This window comes from Neovison vison, chromosome 8 (assembly GCF_020171115.1).
Source record: "Neovison vison isolate M4711 chromosome 8, ASM_NN_V1, whole genome shotgun sequence".
Classification (NCBI taxonomy): domain Eukaryota; kingdom Metazoa; phylum Chordata; class Mammalia; order Carnivora; family Mustelidae; genus Neogale; species Neogale vison.
The window spans coordinates 13,379,769-13,396,646 of NC_058098.1; the positions used below are offsets into that span (position 1 = coordinate 13,379,769).

General features: G+C 47.9%; 1 protein-coding gene across 6 annotated transcripts in view; it reads right to left on the minus strand.

Moving 5' to 3' along the window:
* The window catches only part of EYA2 (EYA transcriptional coactivator and phosphatase 2), a 273,242-nt gene that overhangs the window by 77,188 nt on the left and 179,176 nt on the right, over positions 1-16,878 (minus strand). For all 6 annotated transcript variants that reach the window (XM_044262903.1, XM_044262904.1, XM_044262907.1 and 3 more), the window contains 2 exons: positions 14,875-15,017; positions 8,322-8,405 (listed from right to left, as the gene is read on the minus strand). In XM_044262903.1, coding sequence (XP_044118838.1) covers positions 8,322-8,405; positions 14,875-15,017 — 227 coding nt within the window. The remainder of the gene's footprint in view (positions 1-8,321; positions 8,406-14,874; positions 15,018-16,878) is intronic.

Below are 16,878 nucleotides of genomic sequence, written 5' to 3' on the forward strand. Positions count from 1 at the left end.
ATGGATCGCCGGGGATGCCGCTCCCATGCATGGCTGGGCGCAGTGGGCTGCACCCTGGCTTTCATCCCGTCCAAGCTGGGTGACAACGGCTGAATCCCCCGCACCTCTCTGAGCATCAGTTTCTCCAGATATGGTTGTAAGAGGAGCAGCCATGCCTTATAGGCTTGTGGTGGAGATTCAGTGAGACAGAACATGCAAAAAAACCCGGGAGTCCCTGAGGGTTGCCTGTCACAGTGTGGTCTGTGTGGGTGGGTAGGTCGGGCAGCCTGGGTGATCTCGTGCAGAAGGCAGAGAAGGTTAACGTGGAATCTTAGGGGCAGGGTTTCTCAACGGCAGCTCTATGGATGTTTAGGGTCAGATCAATCTCTGTGGGGCGGGGGGCTGCCTGTGCATTGCAGGATGTTTCCCCAGCATCCCTGGCCTCCAGTCACTAGATACCAGGAGCACCCCTCTAAGTTGTGAAAACCCAAAATGGCTGGGGCATTGCCAAATGTCCCTTGGGGGCCAGGTCCCCTCCAGTTGAGAGCCACTGAGTCAGAACACTGCTGTTGGCTGTATGGTGACGCGGAAGGATCCAAAACCACAGAGCAGAAGGAAAGAAGTGAGAAACATGGGGTATTTACACAGCGCTGTTTACAGATGTGACAGAAATGTACGCGAAAAATCCCAGTACATATGTCACAGGAAGACAAACAGAATCTACCACACTGAAACATGGGGAGAGGAGGAGGAAGATCCAAATGGGCCTAAAGGGAAACACACGTCGTGCCCCTGTGAAACAAGAGATAGGCTTTGCGTGCACAAAGAGTATGAATAACTCAGCGTCTGCATGTGAGGTCCAACTTAAATAACAGTGCTCACAGCAGAGTACTTGGCATAGGGTGCACTGTGCAAAAAATAGGGGAATTTGTTCAAGAGGAATTTGCTAGTTGGCAATAGGGGGTGAATAGGTGAGGTCTCTTCAGAGGAAGACCCTAGACAGAAAATAGGACATCTCTGTAGCCCAGCGCAGGAGAATGAGGAATCATGTTGCGTTCGTCATCTGTGGTCGGTTCCTCCTCCAAAATACATCCAGGTTGCCCCACTTCTCACTGCTCACCGCTCCCACCCTGGTCTAAACAACCATCGTCTCTCAGCTGAACTGTTGCTGTAGCCTGCTCACTGGTCTCCCTGCTTCCACCTTTGCTCCCCTGTGCTCTACTCTCCAGGGGAGCAACCAGAGGGATTCTTTAGAAATAGAATTCAGATCCTGTCCTTCTTCTACTCCCAGCCTCCATGGCTCCCACTTCATAGAAAAAGCCTGGTGTGTTATTACTCTCATCCTTGCTTGCTCTGCTCCAACTTCCTCACTGTCCCTAAAACTCACCCTGAGGCAAACTTCTGCCTCAGGGCCTTTGCACTTGCTGTTCCCTCTGCTCTTCCACCACATATCTATCTGTTCCTTTACTTCCTTTAAGTATTTTTTTTTTAAAGATTTTGTTCATTTATTTGGGAGAGAGAGAGCATGATTGGTTGGGAGGGGCAGAGTGAGAGGGAGAAGCAGACTCTCTGCTGAGCAGGGAGCGTGACGGGGAGCTCAATCCCAGGGCCCCGAGATCATGACCTGAGCTGAAGATAGACGTTGAACTGACTGAGCCACCCGACACCCCCCTTTAAATCTTTATTCAACATTCAGCTTCTCCATGAGGCCTCTTCTTAAATTTAATTTCAGTCTCTCTCCCCTGAAATACCTGAAATACTTCTAAGAACACCATCCACAAAGCGAAAAGACAACCCACTGAATGGGGAAAACATATCTGCAAATCACATATCTACCGTTGCAAAATGTAGCAAATCGTGTATGCGTATATATGTATATATATATACACATCATATAATTATACATATCATATATAATCATATATTTATATATATTTGTAAATTATACATCTCTAAAATATATGTATATATCTAGAATATATGAAAAACTGGATACATATACACATAAATATATACCCAGAATATATAAAAATCTCTTAAAAGCCAGTAAGAAAAAGACATAAATCAATTGAGAAGTGGGCAAAGGATTTGAATAGTTATTTCTCTAAAGAGGAGACTACAATGGCGAATAAGCATAGGAAAACATCATTGGTCAACGTAATTAGTCATTAAGGCCGTATGAATCAAAACTACCGGGAGATCCCACTGCACACGGATCGGGAGAATTATAACTGAAAAGACATGCACAAGTGTTGGTGAGGAGGTGGAGAAATTGGAACCTTAAACACTGCTTAGAGGATCATAACGTGGGGCAACAACTCTGAAAAACAGTCCAGCAGTTGGTCAAAATGTTAAGCCTAGAATTCCTATAGGACCCAGCAATTCCACTCCTGGGTACATACCCAAGAGAAATGAAGACATATATCCCTGCAAAAGCTTGTCCTCAGGTGCTCGCAGCAGCATTTTTCATAAAAGCCCCAAACCCAGCTGTCCCTCAACTCATGAAGGGACAGACAAAATGCAGTACAGTCCATGCAAGGGGGAACCACACGGCGATGAGAAGGGATGGAGTCCTGGTACCCACTACGGCATGGATGGATCTCGAAAACAGGATGCTAAGTGAAAGACGCTGGTCACAAAAGACCACGTACTGTCGAATTTATTTTATAAGAACTGTCTAGAAAAGGCAAATCTATGGAGACCAAATGTAGATTAGTAGTGACCAGGGACTGGGGGAAACGGGGTGACCGCTGAGGGACACGGAGTTTCTTTTTGGGGTGATGACAATATTCTAAAGTTAGACGGTGGGGATGGTTGCTCGACTCTAGAGATCCTAAAAACCAGTGATTTGTACAGATTGAAACGTCCAGGTAGAGCACACGGATTCTATCTCCAGAAAGCTGTTATTAAAAAGACACACACCACTGGTCCTGGAGTTGAGTTTCCAATTGGTGCTGAGTTGCCTGGAAGGCAAGGCACAAGGGGAGGAGTCAAGGCCGACCTACTGTGAACCCCGGGGCGGGGGCACTGCCGATGAATCCTTCTTAGTGTCCTTTCCCGGCCACAGGGAAAGAAAGACTCCTGACCACCTTGCATTTGCCTGATCCAGGATGGAAAAAATGGAGTTCAGGGACTGCCGGGAGTGAGGTGGGAGGCGGAGAGGTTAGGGAAGAGGCGGTGGCTGCTGGCAGCTCCAGCTCTCCCGGGAATTTCTAATGGATCCACAAGATGAGGGAGGTACAGCTACCAAAGGGGATGCTCTGGCTCTGAGCACTGGGTAGGAAGAGATGGAAAGGAAGCGGAGAGATGGCAGCCTCGAGCAGCACATGCCTCTGATTGGGAACAGGACGAGAGCCCAGTTTCTGTTTGAAAATTCAAACACTCTGTTTTGAATCATTCCTTAATCATTTTAGCTCTGTTGGTCTTATTTCCCTAAGTAAACAGCAAGTTACCCCTTTGGCTAGGACCCCAGTTGGTATGATTTCTGCTTTCTATGCAGTGTTCAATGCAGTGGCCACAAGCAAAGAGCCATGGGGCCTTGGTGTGGATGTATAGGGTGTCTTGCCCTTCAGAACCCATTCTGGACCTCCATGGTCCTCACCCTCTTCTAGAAAGAGAATTTCAGTTTCCTTTGGGAAACATTCCTCCCCCATTCTGTGCATTTAGTTGGGATGGAGCTGACCTGTTCCTTTACTCTCTCTGGGCATTGGCTCCTGATCTAGCATGGCAAATCAGAGCCACAGAGGTTTGGGCAATGAGATTCAAGCCTGGGGTCTGTGCTTGAATTCCAGGAAGTAGGTCTTCTTTTTCAGTTGGGATTGCTGACAGGGAGTTCCTCTATGAAGAAAGTCAGCTGAGGGATACAGAAAGACCAAGCCCTGAGAACACTGCTGGTGCTCCTGGATCTAGCCCAACCTGGATTCCAGATACCTCTGAGTTGTTCAATTACTGTGATCCAATAAAGATCTTTATAGCTTAAATACTCCATGCTTCAAATTGACTTCTGCTTGATACCAGCTATTAATAATGAGCTTCACATAGCTATAGTTTCTAGGAAAAGCGCAAAGAGAAAGAGCTGTGGGCCAAAAGTCAAGGCAATGTGTTTTAGTTCTAAGGAGGGCATGTATTGCATGGAGCACTGGTATTATATGCAAACAATGAATCATGGAACACTACATCAAAAAATAATGATGTACTATATAGTGACTAACATAACACAATAAAATAAAACAAAAGGGGCTCCTGGGTGGCTCAGTGGGTTAAAGCCTCTGCCTTCAGCTCAGGTCATGATCCCAGGGTCCTGGGATTGAGACCCGCACCAGGATCTCTGCTCAGCGGGGAGCCTGCCTCCCCCCGCCCGCCTGCCTCTCTGCCTACTTGTGATCTCTGTCTGTCAAATAAATAAAACAAAACAAAACAAAACAAAACAAAATGAATACCCTGACTATATCACCTTCCTGTGCCTCAGTTACTCTGTCTGCAAAATGGGGGCCACACTCTTATTCTTCTGGGTTCTCGATACTTCTCTGACTTCCAAGTTTATTGCTGTAGCCAAGATTTCTCTTTGGAGCTTTAGTCCTACAAATATGATTGCCCTCTGGGATCTTTTTCCTCAACATTTTCCTCTTTCATTGTTCTTCCCTTTATTAGATGTAGATGGTACTTTGTGCTAGGAAGCACTAGCTGTCCTCGGATATCCACTTTTTCCTTCTCCCTCCAGTATAATAGAACTCCTGAATGCCAAAGGGGCATGTGACTGGACTACATTTCCCAGACTCCCTTGCAGCTACATGCAGCCACATGATCAAGTTTCAGCCAATGGGATGTGAACAGAAATGCTATATACAGATTCTGAGTCTGGCCCTTACCAGAGCAGGGGACAAATAAAAATAAAGTAAAATAAAGAGGGGTTAATTCTCTTTTTCCTGTTCCCCCTTCCCACTGACTGGAACATACACATGGGGGCGAGCTAGGTTTTGTCTTGCCAGCGAGGGTGATGTTCTGGGATGGCAGAGGACAAGTAGGGCCTCGGTGCCTCGCGCTGTGTAGCAGCTCTACCAGCTTGAGCTGCGGACACCTGCACTGTTATGAGGAAAAAATAAATGGTCTTGTATAAGCCATGGTTATTTGGGGTCTCTCTTGGGGTGCTTGGCTTTTGCAAATTAAAAAAGAAAAAACCCACCTCATTCCTCGCCTAGGGGAGAGCTGGAAGAGGGAGTGGTTTGTTCTAGAACTGGAGTGAATATGGCACAGGGGATTTGGATGCTCCAGGGCTTCTCATCTCAGTTTTCCCTGGGCATCCTGGGGGCTCCTGGGGAGGCAAGCGAGCCTGAAATATGACTCTTATTCTCTCCTGGGTGATCTTACTCTCTCTGGGCCTCAGTTTCTCCTTCTGTACCATGGAGACTATCTGGGCATGGTGATCTCCTAGGTCCTTCCAACTGTGACCTTCTGTGGTTCTGAAATTCCAGGACAGTTGGAACTCACATGCCAGTGGGGCCAGGATGCTCCCATAAGTGGGTTAAACAGGCCAAGTGGGGGCTGTGGTTGGTCTGCAGAGCGGACGCCCCCCCCCCAACTGAGGCCAGTCACTACTCAGCTCCTGTTGATTGCTGCCACATGAGAATGTAGGATTGCCAGATTTTCTAATTTTTCAAGAAGAGCTAGAGATCTGGATTGTTTTGGTCTCTGCAATCTCCTGATTTTTAAATGTTGGCGACAAATTCACATTTTTTCAAACACTCTAGGGGCCAAACAAAAATGTCTGCAGGCTGAATTTGGTCCTTGGCCACCAGCTAGGCATTTTTTGTTTTGATACTATTTCCCTTCCTTCCTTCCTTCAACAAATATTTATTTGAAGCCTTCTAAGTGGGGGGTACTGTTCTATGCACTGGGAATAAAGCAATGAACAAAACAGGGCAAAAAATGTGCCTGTCATCATGTAGCTTTCATTCCAGCGGATCGTCCTGACTTACTCATGCAACAAATATTTATTGAGCAATTCTGGCCCAGGCACCGTTTGGCTGGGTAGGTCAAAAAGTGTTCACAGCCCCTGCCCTCATGGTACGTATAGCCTAGAAGGGAGATAGACGGTGAGTGCGTAATAGAGACGAAAAACACAGTAATAGCGAGAGTTGCAATTTAGATAAAGGGGAGTGGTTAGCTAAGTGCTCTTGAAGGAAGCTACATTTAAAATGGGAACTGAAAGTAAGATTTCATCTAGTAAAAGAACATGCTAGAACATTCTAGATTACAGCAGAGGCTTCCGGTATGCCCGTTTCCCATATCCCCTCCGCTGTGTCCGTTCCTGTACACGCAGAGGCTTTTGGTTGTGAGTGCTGTGCTCTATGGCATTCTTGGGGCAGGCCAGACGTGCAGGGAGGTAATAATCCAGCAGAAGCCCTCAGCCTATGATGGAATAGATATCCCAGCAACCTCACTCGTGGGTGGTCCACTCAGAGGTGTGTCCTACAGAATCTCCCAAGGGCCCCAGGGACCTGCAGTGGTTAACTCTTTGTGCAACGTGTATTGGCCGCCTCCCCTCCCCCGTCTCACTTTCCCACTCTACACCTGGTGCGTCCTGGGAGAAACCCAACAGAGATGCGAGAGAATGCGGCCAGCTTTGAGGACAGAAAGTAATTTAGGATGAGTAGCGGGAAACGGGGCTGCAGAGGGGGCAGGAGTTAGCCCATGAAGGGGCTTGGGAGGCTGGGATTAGCGTTTGTCCACGGGGAAGCCAGTGACCATTTTCCAGCAGGGAAGTGACATGACTCCCCTGGAGCCCACTGTCGGCAGCTATAAAGGGCAAGGTCTGCAGCGGGCGGTGGAGGTGGCTCGGATTAGGTGATTGGATTAGGGTTGGAGAGAGGATCACGTGGTGCGGGCCCAGAAAGGCTCTCTGGGCTTTGTCCCTGTCTTGAGGATGCTCAAAGTTCGGTTTCAGGAACACAAAGACCATCCCCGAGATTACACAGCCTTACACAATCCCTGAGAGCCCAGCTGTTGCATGCAGCTGTAGGACTTCAGACTGGGCTACTTCTAAAGGCAAGAAGGGGGAAGGTATGCTTTTTAGGGGGCGGGGGCTTTACCAGGGCGGTTAGAAAAGCCCTGACACCCAGACTAGCAGGCAACTCGCTACTGCAGCCCCTTTGGGATGGCCCCACTTTTTGCAATGCCTGCCAAGTCCACTCTGGTCTTTTTCACAGCTCTGGACTCTGCCACCCTTTACCAAAGCTGTGCTCCGTCCAAGATTGCACGCCGGATTTCCCGCAGGCACTGCTAGACATATTAACGGCGTCCCTATGTGGCAAGAGATTTCTGCACCACCGACACCATTTTTATATTCTTTACAACATAATGGCAGATGATAAATCTATCTTGCTAATTACACATCCAGCTTGTTATAACCCCCATAAAAAACACGAGCAGCTGGAAAAGCCATGAGGTGATGTCAAATCATATTTCTGGTCTCTAAACAGAAACAGAAATATTTTCCAGGCGCTGGTGAGTCTCATGGTTCCTACCCATGCGTGGAAGCAGCTGCCAACAGGTCGCTCGCCTCGGAGATGACAGCTTGCCTGTTCTCGAAAGCTCTGCCTCGCCACCCCCACCTGTCTCCCCAAAGAGACGGCCCCCACATGTGGTTTGCCGGGAAGCCAGTGGGGAGAATGCAGAGAACCGGCAGGCTGTGGGTGTGAGCAACTGGGTTCACTTTTGCATTATGAAGGTGGTTTCAATGATTCTTCCGTTCACCACCGCTCAGCCGATAACATTTGCCCCAAATCCTAACGGTAGGGTTCCCTGTCATACTTTGTCCACAATACATTTGCAAAGCTGTTGCAAAGGTCCACGCTGGAACAGACAAGATGCCTCCCCCTCGTCTCAGAAAAACGGAAGGAAAATGGAATTCATCTGCCGGAGACACTAAGATAAACAACAGGGAACTAGAAAAATACTTTACCTCGTTTTTTAAGCTAAGATTACTGTTTTTGGCTGCCATGGATCCTCGCCCTCTTAGGAGGGAGACAGCCGAAGACTCTGAACTTATATCCCATCAAGTGAACGGTGAACACTTCATGTGTTGGAAGGAAGGCTTGGGGGACGACAGAAGGGGAAGCTAATTAAATTTTCACATGTTGAGGGAACATTCCATAGGAGCACTCAAACCCAGACTGACCTAGAGGGGCAGCTTTTGTTGGAGAAGCCGCCTCATAAACTGCCCCCACAATTCCCAGGACAAACCAGCTGGACAGACCGTCATGTTGAAAAAAAAAAAAAAAAAACCAAACCCAGAAAACAAAAGAAAAAGAGACAGAGAGAGAAGAGGCAAAATGGATTCTTACCTTTCCATATCTGGACGCGAAAGTCCCGGTGAGTAAGGAGTGAAAAATAATTATCGTCTCATCCAAATCCCACACGAACACACGCTGTGATGAAAGAAAGGAAGAGAATGGAGACAAATGGACTCGCTGGCTTCTGACTTAATGTCTGCAGACATTAATTCCCCGGGAGGAGAAAGAAATCTTGAAAAACATTATCTTTAAGTTATAAAACATGTGACTCAGTGATGTGTCACTGGGTCCCCATCCAACCTTAGCCGTGTAAAGTGTATTCTGAAGGCCAATTTTGGGCTCCTATCAACCCAGAGATGCCAGAACCAAGAGGCCTGTTCTTGCCTTCCACATAAAAGCTCAAAAATGGAGGATCTCAGGCCAAAAACAACAATAAAAATCATATAACTCATTTGAAAGAATGAAGTACTACCGTTTTGCATTCACTGCTCACTGTAAGCCCAGCTACTTCTCGATACTCCTGTTTTTTAGTAATTCTGGTGTTTACCTCTGTAACATATTTATGCCTTTTTTGCTTACCAGTTTGCCAACTTTAGATAATAGCTTTTGACTGAGCAATGCAAAAGATGAGAGTTTAGCTCATTTCTCTAGGACTTTACATTTTTCCCATATGTGAGCCCCGCTAGTTCCGAGACCATCCACTCTGGACACTCTCCCCGGCTGAAACAGTGAGTCCGCCATGGAAGACTCTGGCTGTTGGTGTCCCCACCCCCTCCCCAACCTCCTCTTCACTCTCATCTGAGCAGCGTTAGCCTTCCTTTCCCACCGCCAAAGTGGACAGACCACATTTCCTTCCAGGGCTGTACTTCAATCTTCTGTGCTCAGTCTAGATGTTGGCTTTCAAAGTTAGTGACCAGTAATGATCACCCACATCTTGTGATTATGTTTCACTGCAGAGGCAAGGAAACTGCTGGGATTTTGCTTCCTTCTCTGCATGTCCAGTGTCCTAACCCCCGAGCCACTTTCAGGAGACCATTCCTCCCACTAAGGTCACATCCTTTCCTGTGCTCCTTCTCAATTAAAATCATGCCATATCCTGGTTTGTTCACATAGAAGCCATGCCTGTCTGGAATAACATTTTGTTTTTGCAGGAGTTTATTAATTGATTTAATTCTTTTCTTGTTTCCAAGGATGTGGCTTTATTAGAATCTTTAATTTGGCCACACCCTCCATATCAAAGATGTTCCTCCTCAGTGACAGAATGTTCCAGTGTGGACTGGATCATCTTCAGGCTTGCTGCAGAGCTAGTAGCATCTTGAGATGTCCTTTTACTTTTTACTGCATTTCCAGATGAGATCCACTATTTCCTGGATCCCAAGGCTCTCTCTTGGTCTTCTTATCTTTCTTTCTTTTTTTTTTTTTTTTTAAAGATTTTATTTATTTGAGAGAGAGCAAGGGAGCACAGGCGTGAGGGGGGAAGGAGTGCAAGTGGGGAGGAGCAGAACAGGAGGGAGAGGGACAAGCAAACTGCGCTGAGTATAGAGCCCATCTTGGGGCTCGATCCCAGGCACACGAGATCATGACCTGAGCTGAAACCAAGGGTTGGATGCTTTACCAACTGAACCATCTAGGTCCCCTCTCTCTTGCTTTTCTTCTTTGTTTTACCTGAGTACATCCTTAAGCTGCTTCTTCTGAAAGGGTGCTTAGAAAGTAGAATTCCTACATATCTGATCTATTTTGATTTTCCTCTGTGGTACCTCTGGGTACAGAATTCCAATCGGAAAATAATGCCTTCTAGATGTTGGAAAGCATTCCTCCATTAGCTTGACGCTCAGTGTGACTGGTGAGAAGTGTCATGTCTCACTGATCTCCAGTCCTATGTAGGTTTTGCTTTTTTTCCCCTTTTGGACACTTTAGGATCTTTATATTTGCAGACCTGAAGTTCCATGAGGATAGACCCAGGTGTGGTCTTTTGGCATTCATACTGTTCAGTACCTCGCATTTTCAATCTTATTTTTTAAAAAATGATTTCTTCCCACCTTTTCCACTGTTTCCTCTTGCTGGAATTCCCAACAGTCAAATTAGACTTTTTTGATGGATAAGGCTTATACTCAAAAAAATATATTCTCTATAATTTTGTCTTTTTGATCTGTGTTCTGGGAAGTTTCTTAAACATTTCCTCCCAACCCTTCCATTAAACTTCTGATTCTGTCATTTTAAAAATTTCCAGGGACTCTTACTTTGTCTCTGAGTTATTTCCTTCCCAAGAGCCTCCATTTCTTATTTTATGGATGCAAGAGCTCCTTTGGATCCTTATAAGAAAGCCAATCAGAATTTTCCTACATTCCTGTTTCTTAAATTACCTTTCACTTGTCCTATTACCTTATCCTGGCCTTATTTTTCACAATGTTGGTTTTCCTCATTTTCCTGGTGATCAGTGTGTTTAAGAGTATGGGGCCTGACTGATTGTATGTGTAGCTGGTGTTGGGGGCAGAGGCCAAGGTCATGTACTCAGTCTGCCATCTTGAATGGGCCATCCTGGAAACTTCTCTGGAGGTGAACGGCTGTACTTACACACTGCCCTTTGCCATGCTTTTAACAGTAAAGGGAAGGGTGGTCTGTAGGAGGAAAAGGTCAGTTAGTGCAGGGGTCTTCAAAGAAATCAGAAGATCTGAGTATTATTTCATGACTTTTTGGGTCCAGTTATAGTTATGGGTGTGTTTGTGCTGGGTCACGGTAGTAAGTGTAGTTCTTATTAAGGGTCATGGTAAAAGAAGAAAAAGTTTTTTAAGAAGGGCTTCTGGGTTTCAGTATGCTAAGCCCTAGTTTATTTGAACTAACTCAGTTGGATCAGTGAAACTGAGAAATTTTGGTAAAGGAATTTAAAAAAATCAGTCAATATGTTCAAACTGGATGTAGATTCCATTCAGTGATCTACTACATTCCCTCAGAAAAATGTTGGTCTCCCTCCCCTGCCCTAGATCTGCTGTGGGTAGGTTCCTGGTAGCTATTCTGCAGGCGACCCTCCTCCTTAGCCCACCGTGGTCTGGGCCAGGGAAAGCCCTTAATCCCAACTGAATCCGAGGTCTTTCCTTGGAAACTTGAAATCGGGACCTAAAAAGCCATTCCTCATCTTTGAGGGGCTGTTGGCAGACACATGCTCTGAAGGATGCAGAGGGCCAGTCTCCAGGGAAGAGAGGGATGGAAGATGGAAAGACCACCCCACACACTTCCAGGACCTGGTTTCAGTCAGAGGCAGAGCGAGGTTGGAGGAGGGTGGAGCCCAGGAGCTAGGGTGCGCCTGTGCTGAAAAGATACCATGGTTGGTCGGGGATTCTAGCACCTTCGCTGTGCCGCGTGGGGAGAGAAAGGGTAAACACACTTCCTGGCCCTGTGTACCTCCTGGTTCCAGGATGTTGCTGACACCCCCCTGTCCCCTGCCCTGGGGTTCTACAAGAATCTCGGTATCCCTAAAATAACTTCTGCTTTTTCACTTAAGCAAGCTCAAGTTGGTTTCTGGCACCTGTAGTCGAGGGATTGTAACTAATCTACAGTCAGAATTTCTCTCCTTTCCACTTCTTTGCATAACTTCTCTCTCGTGGGCTTCCGTCATTAGCAACACGGCCAAAGACTTAGGAGGTGCGACCGGGGCAAACCCTCCACGCACACATTAAGCACGGAAGTGAAACCCAGCTCGCACCTTTTCAACTGTTCTTGCCCAGTGGTTCTTTCCTCTGGAATCCAGAAGCAGAGGTTTCCAGAACGATAGAGCCCCGCAATCCCAGACTTCCATGCACTCCTGCTGCCTTCTCAGTTCAGCGGAAAATGTCTGTTTATCCCCACCCCTACCAAGAGCAGGAGCCCCATTAAGTGACTGAATAATGGAAAAAAAAAAAGGCATTAATGTATGTGCTGCTCTTGGTGATTTCCTTAGATCTGCCCCTCGAAGCTGCAGGAAATCCTCAGGGGCAGGGGAGGCAGAAAAAACAAAGACAACCTGAGGCAAACGAATTTTCTTCTAGCCTTTTGCAAAGACCTAATCCTGCTGAGGGGATGGTGTAAAGTCTTCTTGGTGTTGGAAGGAGAGGCCTTCAAGAATTAGAGGAAAAGTGAGAACAAATCCCTTGGCCTGAGAGCCATCCCATGAGCAGTGGGGACGCTGGCTCTGTGGCAGGTCCCCAGGGAGGCAGGCTCTCAGCGAGGATGGCTGCTGGTCTACCTCAGGAGGCCGACCAAGGGAAGGAGACGAAGATGGCATTCAAAATATTTAACACCTTCTGGGAAAGCTGGAACAGACACTGGCCATAAACAAGCACTTAAAAACCCTGCCAGTGAATACCGGCTAACTAGTACAGCTCTACCAATGAACACCGGCTAAGTAGTACAGCTCTCCCAGTGAACATCGGCTAACTAGTACAGCTCTACTAGTGAACACCGGCTAACCAGTACAGCTCTCCCAGTGAACACCAGCTAACTAGTACAGCTCTACTGGTGAACACCTGCTAACCAGTACAGCTCTCCCAGTGAACACCAGCTAACTAGTACAGCTCTACTAGTGAACACGGGCTAAGTCTCAAAAGCCCTAGGGCTGGCATTTGTTGTTGGGTGCCCAGCAACCATCCCTGCCCGAAAGGAGCACTCTGGTTTTCTTTTCCCTTTCTGAGCTGTCTCGGTGGATCTGTCAGGCAAGGGCAAGCCTGAGCTAGGCCAGAGCGCTGCTGTCTCCTTGGCGTTGGACACTGAGTCGGGCGGAGCTAGCATCTCACACTTACTCTCCGGTGGGGGCAGCTTCCTCGAGGTTCCCGAGATCGCTCAGCACGGCCTCTGCTACTGTTCTTTCTAGCTTTGGTTTGATGACTTTCTCTCCATGTTGCTCCCTTTCTGTAGATTCCGTTTTCTTAAGCAACCAGAACTGGTTTCTGTTGCTTGCAACCGAAGGACTGTATCTCATCCTCCAAGGTTCCCATTTTCAACAAGGATTTCTACGCCCAGCGTATGGCACAGAAACCCAGAAGTCCAGACCCTGGCTGGACTCTCCTTGACCACAGTGGGTACTGACCGTGGGGAAGGGAGCAGCCACCATCCCAGTCCTGGACACGAGAGGCTCTGTGTCTTGTGAGACCACTTGAGCCCTGAGATTCTCATATAATTCTGGGGACAAGAGACCCCAATAATTGAGGTGGGGTTTCTTTCTATCTTTCTTTTTCTTTTTAAAGATTTTATTTACTTATTTGACAGACAGAGATCACAAGTAGGCAGAGAGGCAGGCAGAGAGAGAGGAGGAAGCAGGCTCCCCTCTGAGCTGAAAGCCGGATGCGGGGCTCAATCCCAGGACCCTAGGACCTGAGCCGAAGGCAGAGGCTTTAACCCACTGAGCCACCGAGGCACCCAAGGTGTGGTTTCTTAACCACCCTGATGGGATGGGGACTCAGAGTCAAAATTACATCAACTTTAATTAAAGAGATGATGAAAATGACATTTCTTAGCACATGTGAGTTTGTGCGGGGCTATGAACACAGATGGGATACGCCTTTGGATCTCTTGGCACAGACCCAGACTGTGCCGATACTGCCCATATACCCATAGTGCACTCAAGCCAACAGATGTGCCCTCCTGTATTTCTGCCTTTGGTGAAGATGTATGAACTAACGAAGATGCCCATTTTTCCTCCCTAGATGTCGATTGGTTACTTTGGTCTGTTTTCTGGAGCATCCGTTTTGCCTCTGTCCCCACTAGTAACCTTCCCCCTTCTCTCATGCATGTGGTTCTTTTTTGTTTGGGAAAATGTCAGTGCTTGACCAATAATCCCACACTTGCTTTATTACAATAAAGATCGGCACATCCCTCAGACCAGCCGCTCTCAGCCTGGGCTGTGCGCTGGAAATCCCTTGGGGAGTTTTAAAATGCTGATGCCTTTGTCCCTTCCTCAAGGACCTGGGTTTCACTGATCTGGGGTGCAGCTTGAGAATGAAGGCTCTCAGTGCTCCCCAGGAGATTCGAAGGTGCAGCTCAGGTTGTGACCTAGTGCCCAAGAACTCCCTCGAAATGTGTATTTAATTAGTGTGTGATGGGGCCTGGGCACCTGCAATTGAAAAAGCATCCCAGGTGATACTCATAGGTAGCCAGGGTTAGGAATCCTCCAACCCAGCTGGGAAAGCCCACTGCCTACTGGTGTCTTTACCAGGGCCTCTCAAAGTGAGGTCCTCAACCCTGCGGCATCAGCATGTTCTGGAAACTTGGTGGAAATGCAAATCTCAGCACCCCACCCTGCCCCTGAATCTACCAAATTAGATTGGGGCCCAGCTACCTGGGTTTTCACGGGCCTCCAGGTGATTCTGCTACTGCCTATGCTTGAGAACCGGTGTTTTACCTTCTTTGCTATCTCCAGGGTCACTCTCCCTAGCCTGGTCTGTCAACAGTGCTTCCTATGGCCAACAGAATTCTCTACCTTCCCATCAAGCATCCCTTCCTCTGCTATGGAGCTTTGTGGACACAAAGGGCCATTCTCCCCTGTGTGCGTGGACAGAACTCTGCCCCCCCCACTCCTGTTCTGGCCACGGGTGGAGATTACACTCCCCAAGCCCGAGAGGCAGTCTGGGGTTACCTCGATCTCACTGTCCCCTGATGGGGAGGGGTCGCTGCTCCGCTTGGAGCGGCCTCGGAGCTTCCCGTCGGAGGCCCGGGGCGGCCGGTCCACGTCTCCCTCTTTCGCCGGCGTGGAGGGTCCGTTGTGTGTGTTATATTCACCTGGTGCAGGAAACAGAAGTGAGGACATATCAGAAGCTCGGCTGAGTGTCTCCTCCCGGGAAAATATCTCCCGATTGGAACCAAGTCCACAAGTTCTAGGCCCCAGGGGCAGCACAGAAGGCAAAGATCTCATGGGATCAGAACTGCTCCGGATGGTCCCTCCGGCTGCCTGTTCATCACCATTCCCTCCTGGAGCAAGGGCTCACTGAGCAGGCATAGTCCCAGGCCCTGCTTCTCACACACCTTAACTTCTAGAGGGAGGAGAGGGGCGTTAGGCAAACAAGTGAGTATCTAAGAGACTAGGCGAGGACCAGTGTTACAAATGGACTCTGAAAGACAATCTGAGGGGTTTGAAGTGGCGGGGGGTGGGCGGGTGGGAGGTTGGGGTACCAGGTGGTGGGTATTATAGAGGGCACGGATTGCATGGAGCACTGGGTGTGGTGAAAAAATAATGAATACTGTTTTTCTAAAAATAAATAAATTGGGAAAAAACAAACAAACAAACAACAACAACAAAAAAAACAAATGGGATGCGGGCGGGGAGTGCTAGGAGGTTATTAACTGCTCCAGAGCTAGTCAGGGAGGACCTCACGGGTAAGGGGACACCTGAGGGGAGATGTAGGGCAGGGAGGGTGGGCCGCTGGGGGAGCTGTAGGGATAGGGAGCAGAGTTTTATGTTTGCAACTCTATATCCTGAAGTCTGAGAATCCCCAGACAAACAGAAGGAAGAAAATCAGTATTTAAAAGGAGCAGGGCAGCAAACTTTTTTTTTTTTTTTTTAAGATTTTATTTATTATTTGACAGAGAGAGACACAGTGAGAGAGGGAATACAAGCAGGGGGAGTGGGAGAGGGAGAAGCAGGCTTCCTGCTGAGCAGGGAGCCCGATGCGGGACTTGATCCCAGGACCCTGGAATCATGACCTGAGCTGAAGCTCAGCTTAACAACTGAGCCACCCAGGTGCCCCCCCAAATTTTCTGTCTTTAAGAGACAGCCGGCTTGGGTGAATGGGAGGTATACGGGGAGAATTCTCTGTGTTGCTTTCTGTGGCTTGTTCCGTTCTCTATGAAAAGCACAGGGCTGGCCCTAAGGACGCGTCAGTAAACAATCGGAACTAAGTTCTGGCCGGGCCCACGTACATGGGGCGTCAGCGAGAGGGAGCAGGGCAGAAGGCGGCCACCTGCGGCTTCCACTGAGCTGGAGCTTCTAGAAGTCACAGAGAGGCTGCCTTGCTCATTCCCTCGGGAAGCTGTCTGATGACCCTGCTTAAGTGAGCCGTACCTTCCTGGGACCTAGGTCCCAAAGCCAGCATCTGCGCTGTGCTGTGTTTTTTTAAGCACGGAAGTTTGAAATACACGGCTTTTTATCAGAGTCTATTGTCTTTATTGAACTTGTGAAGTAGGATGGCGTTCATCAGTGTTACCCTGGACACTAATGTTAGAGGCAGAAGCCAAGTCTGGGCCAGTTCCCGTCGCCAGAGTGACAGAAGCCTACGGCGGCGCGGAACCGTGGAGGGCACCCCATCCCGCTCTCTCCTTTTACAACTGCTGGGATTAGTTCCTACATGTATCCTGAGGACTTCATCTCTCCTTCCATAATTGCCAGTTCTTGGATCATAAGGATGGAAATGCTTTTGTCTAAAACTACTTGGCAATGGACTGATTTTTTTTTTCCCTACCCTGGAAGGATGATTTCCCTCTAAAACCCAAGGGACTGAACTTGGTTTATTGAATATTTCTAAAACTTCTTAGCAGACTAAGGACATAATAAGAAAAGGCTTGGTTTTGCGTTGTCAGGACTGAGGGGCCATCTCCAACTCCCCAGCATTTTCAGGACACAGCATGAGAGATTCCCAAATATCCA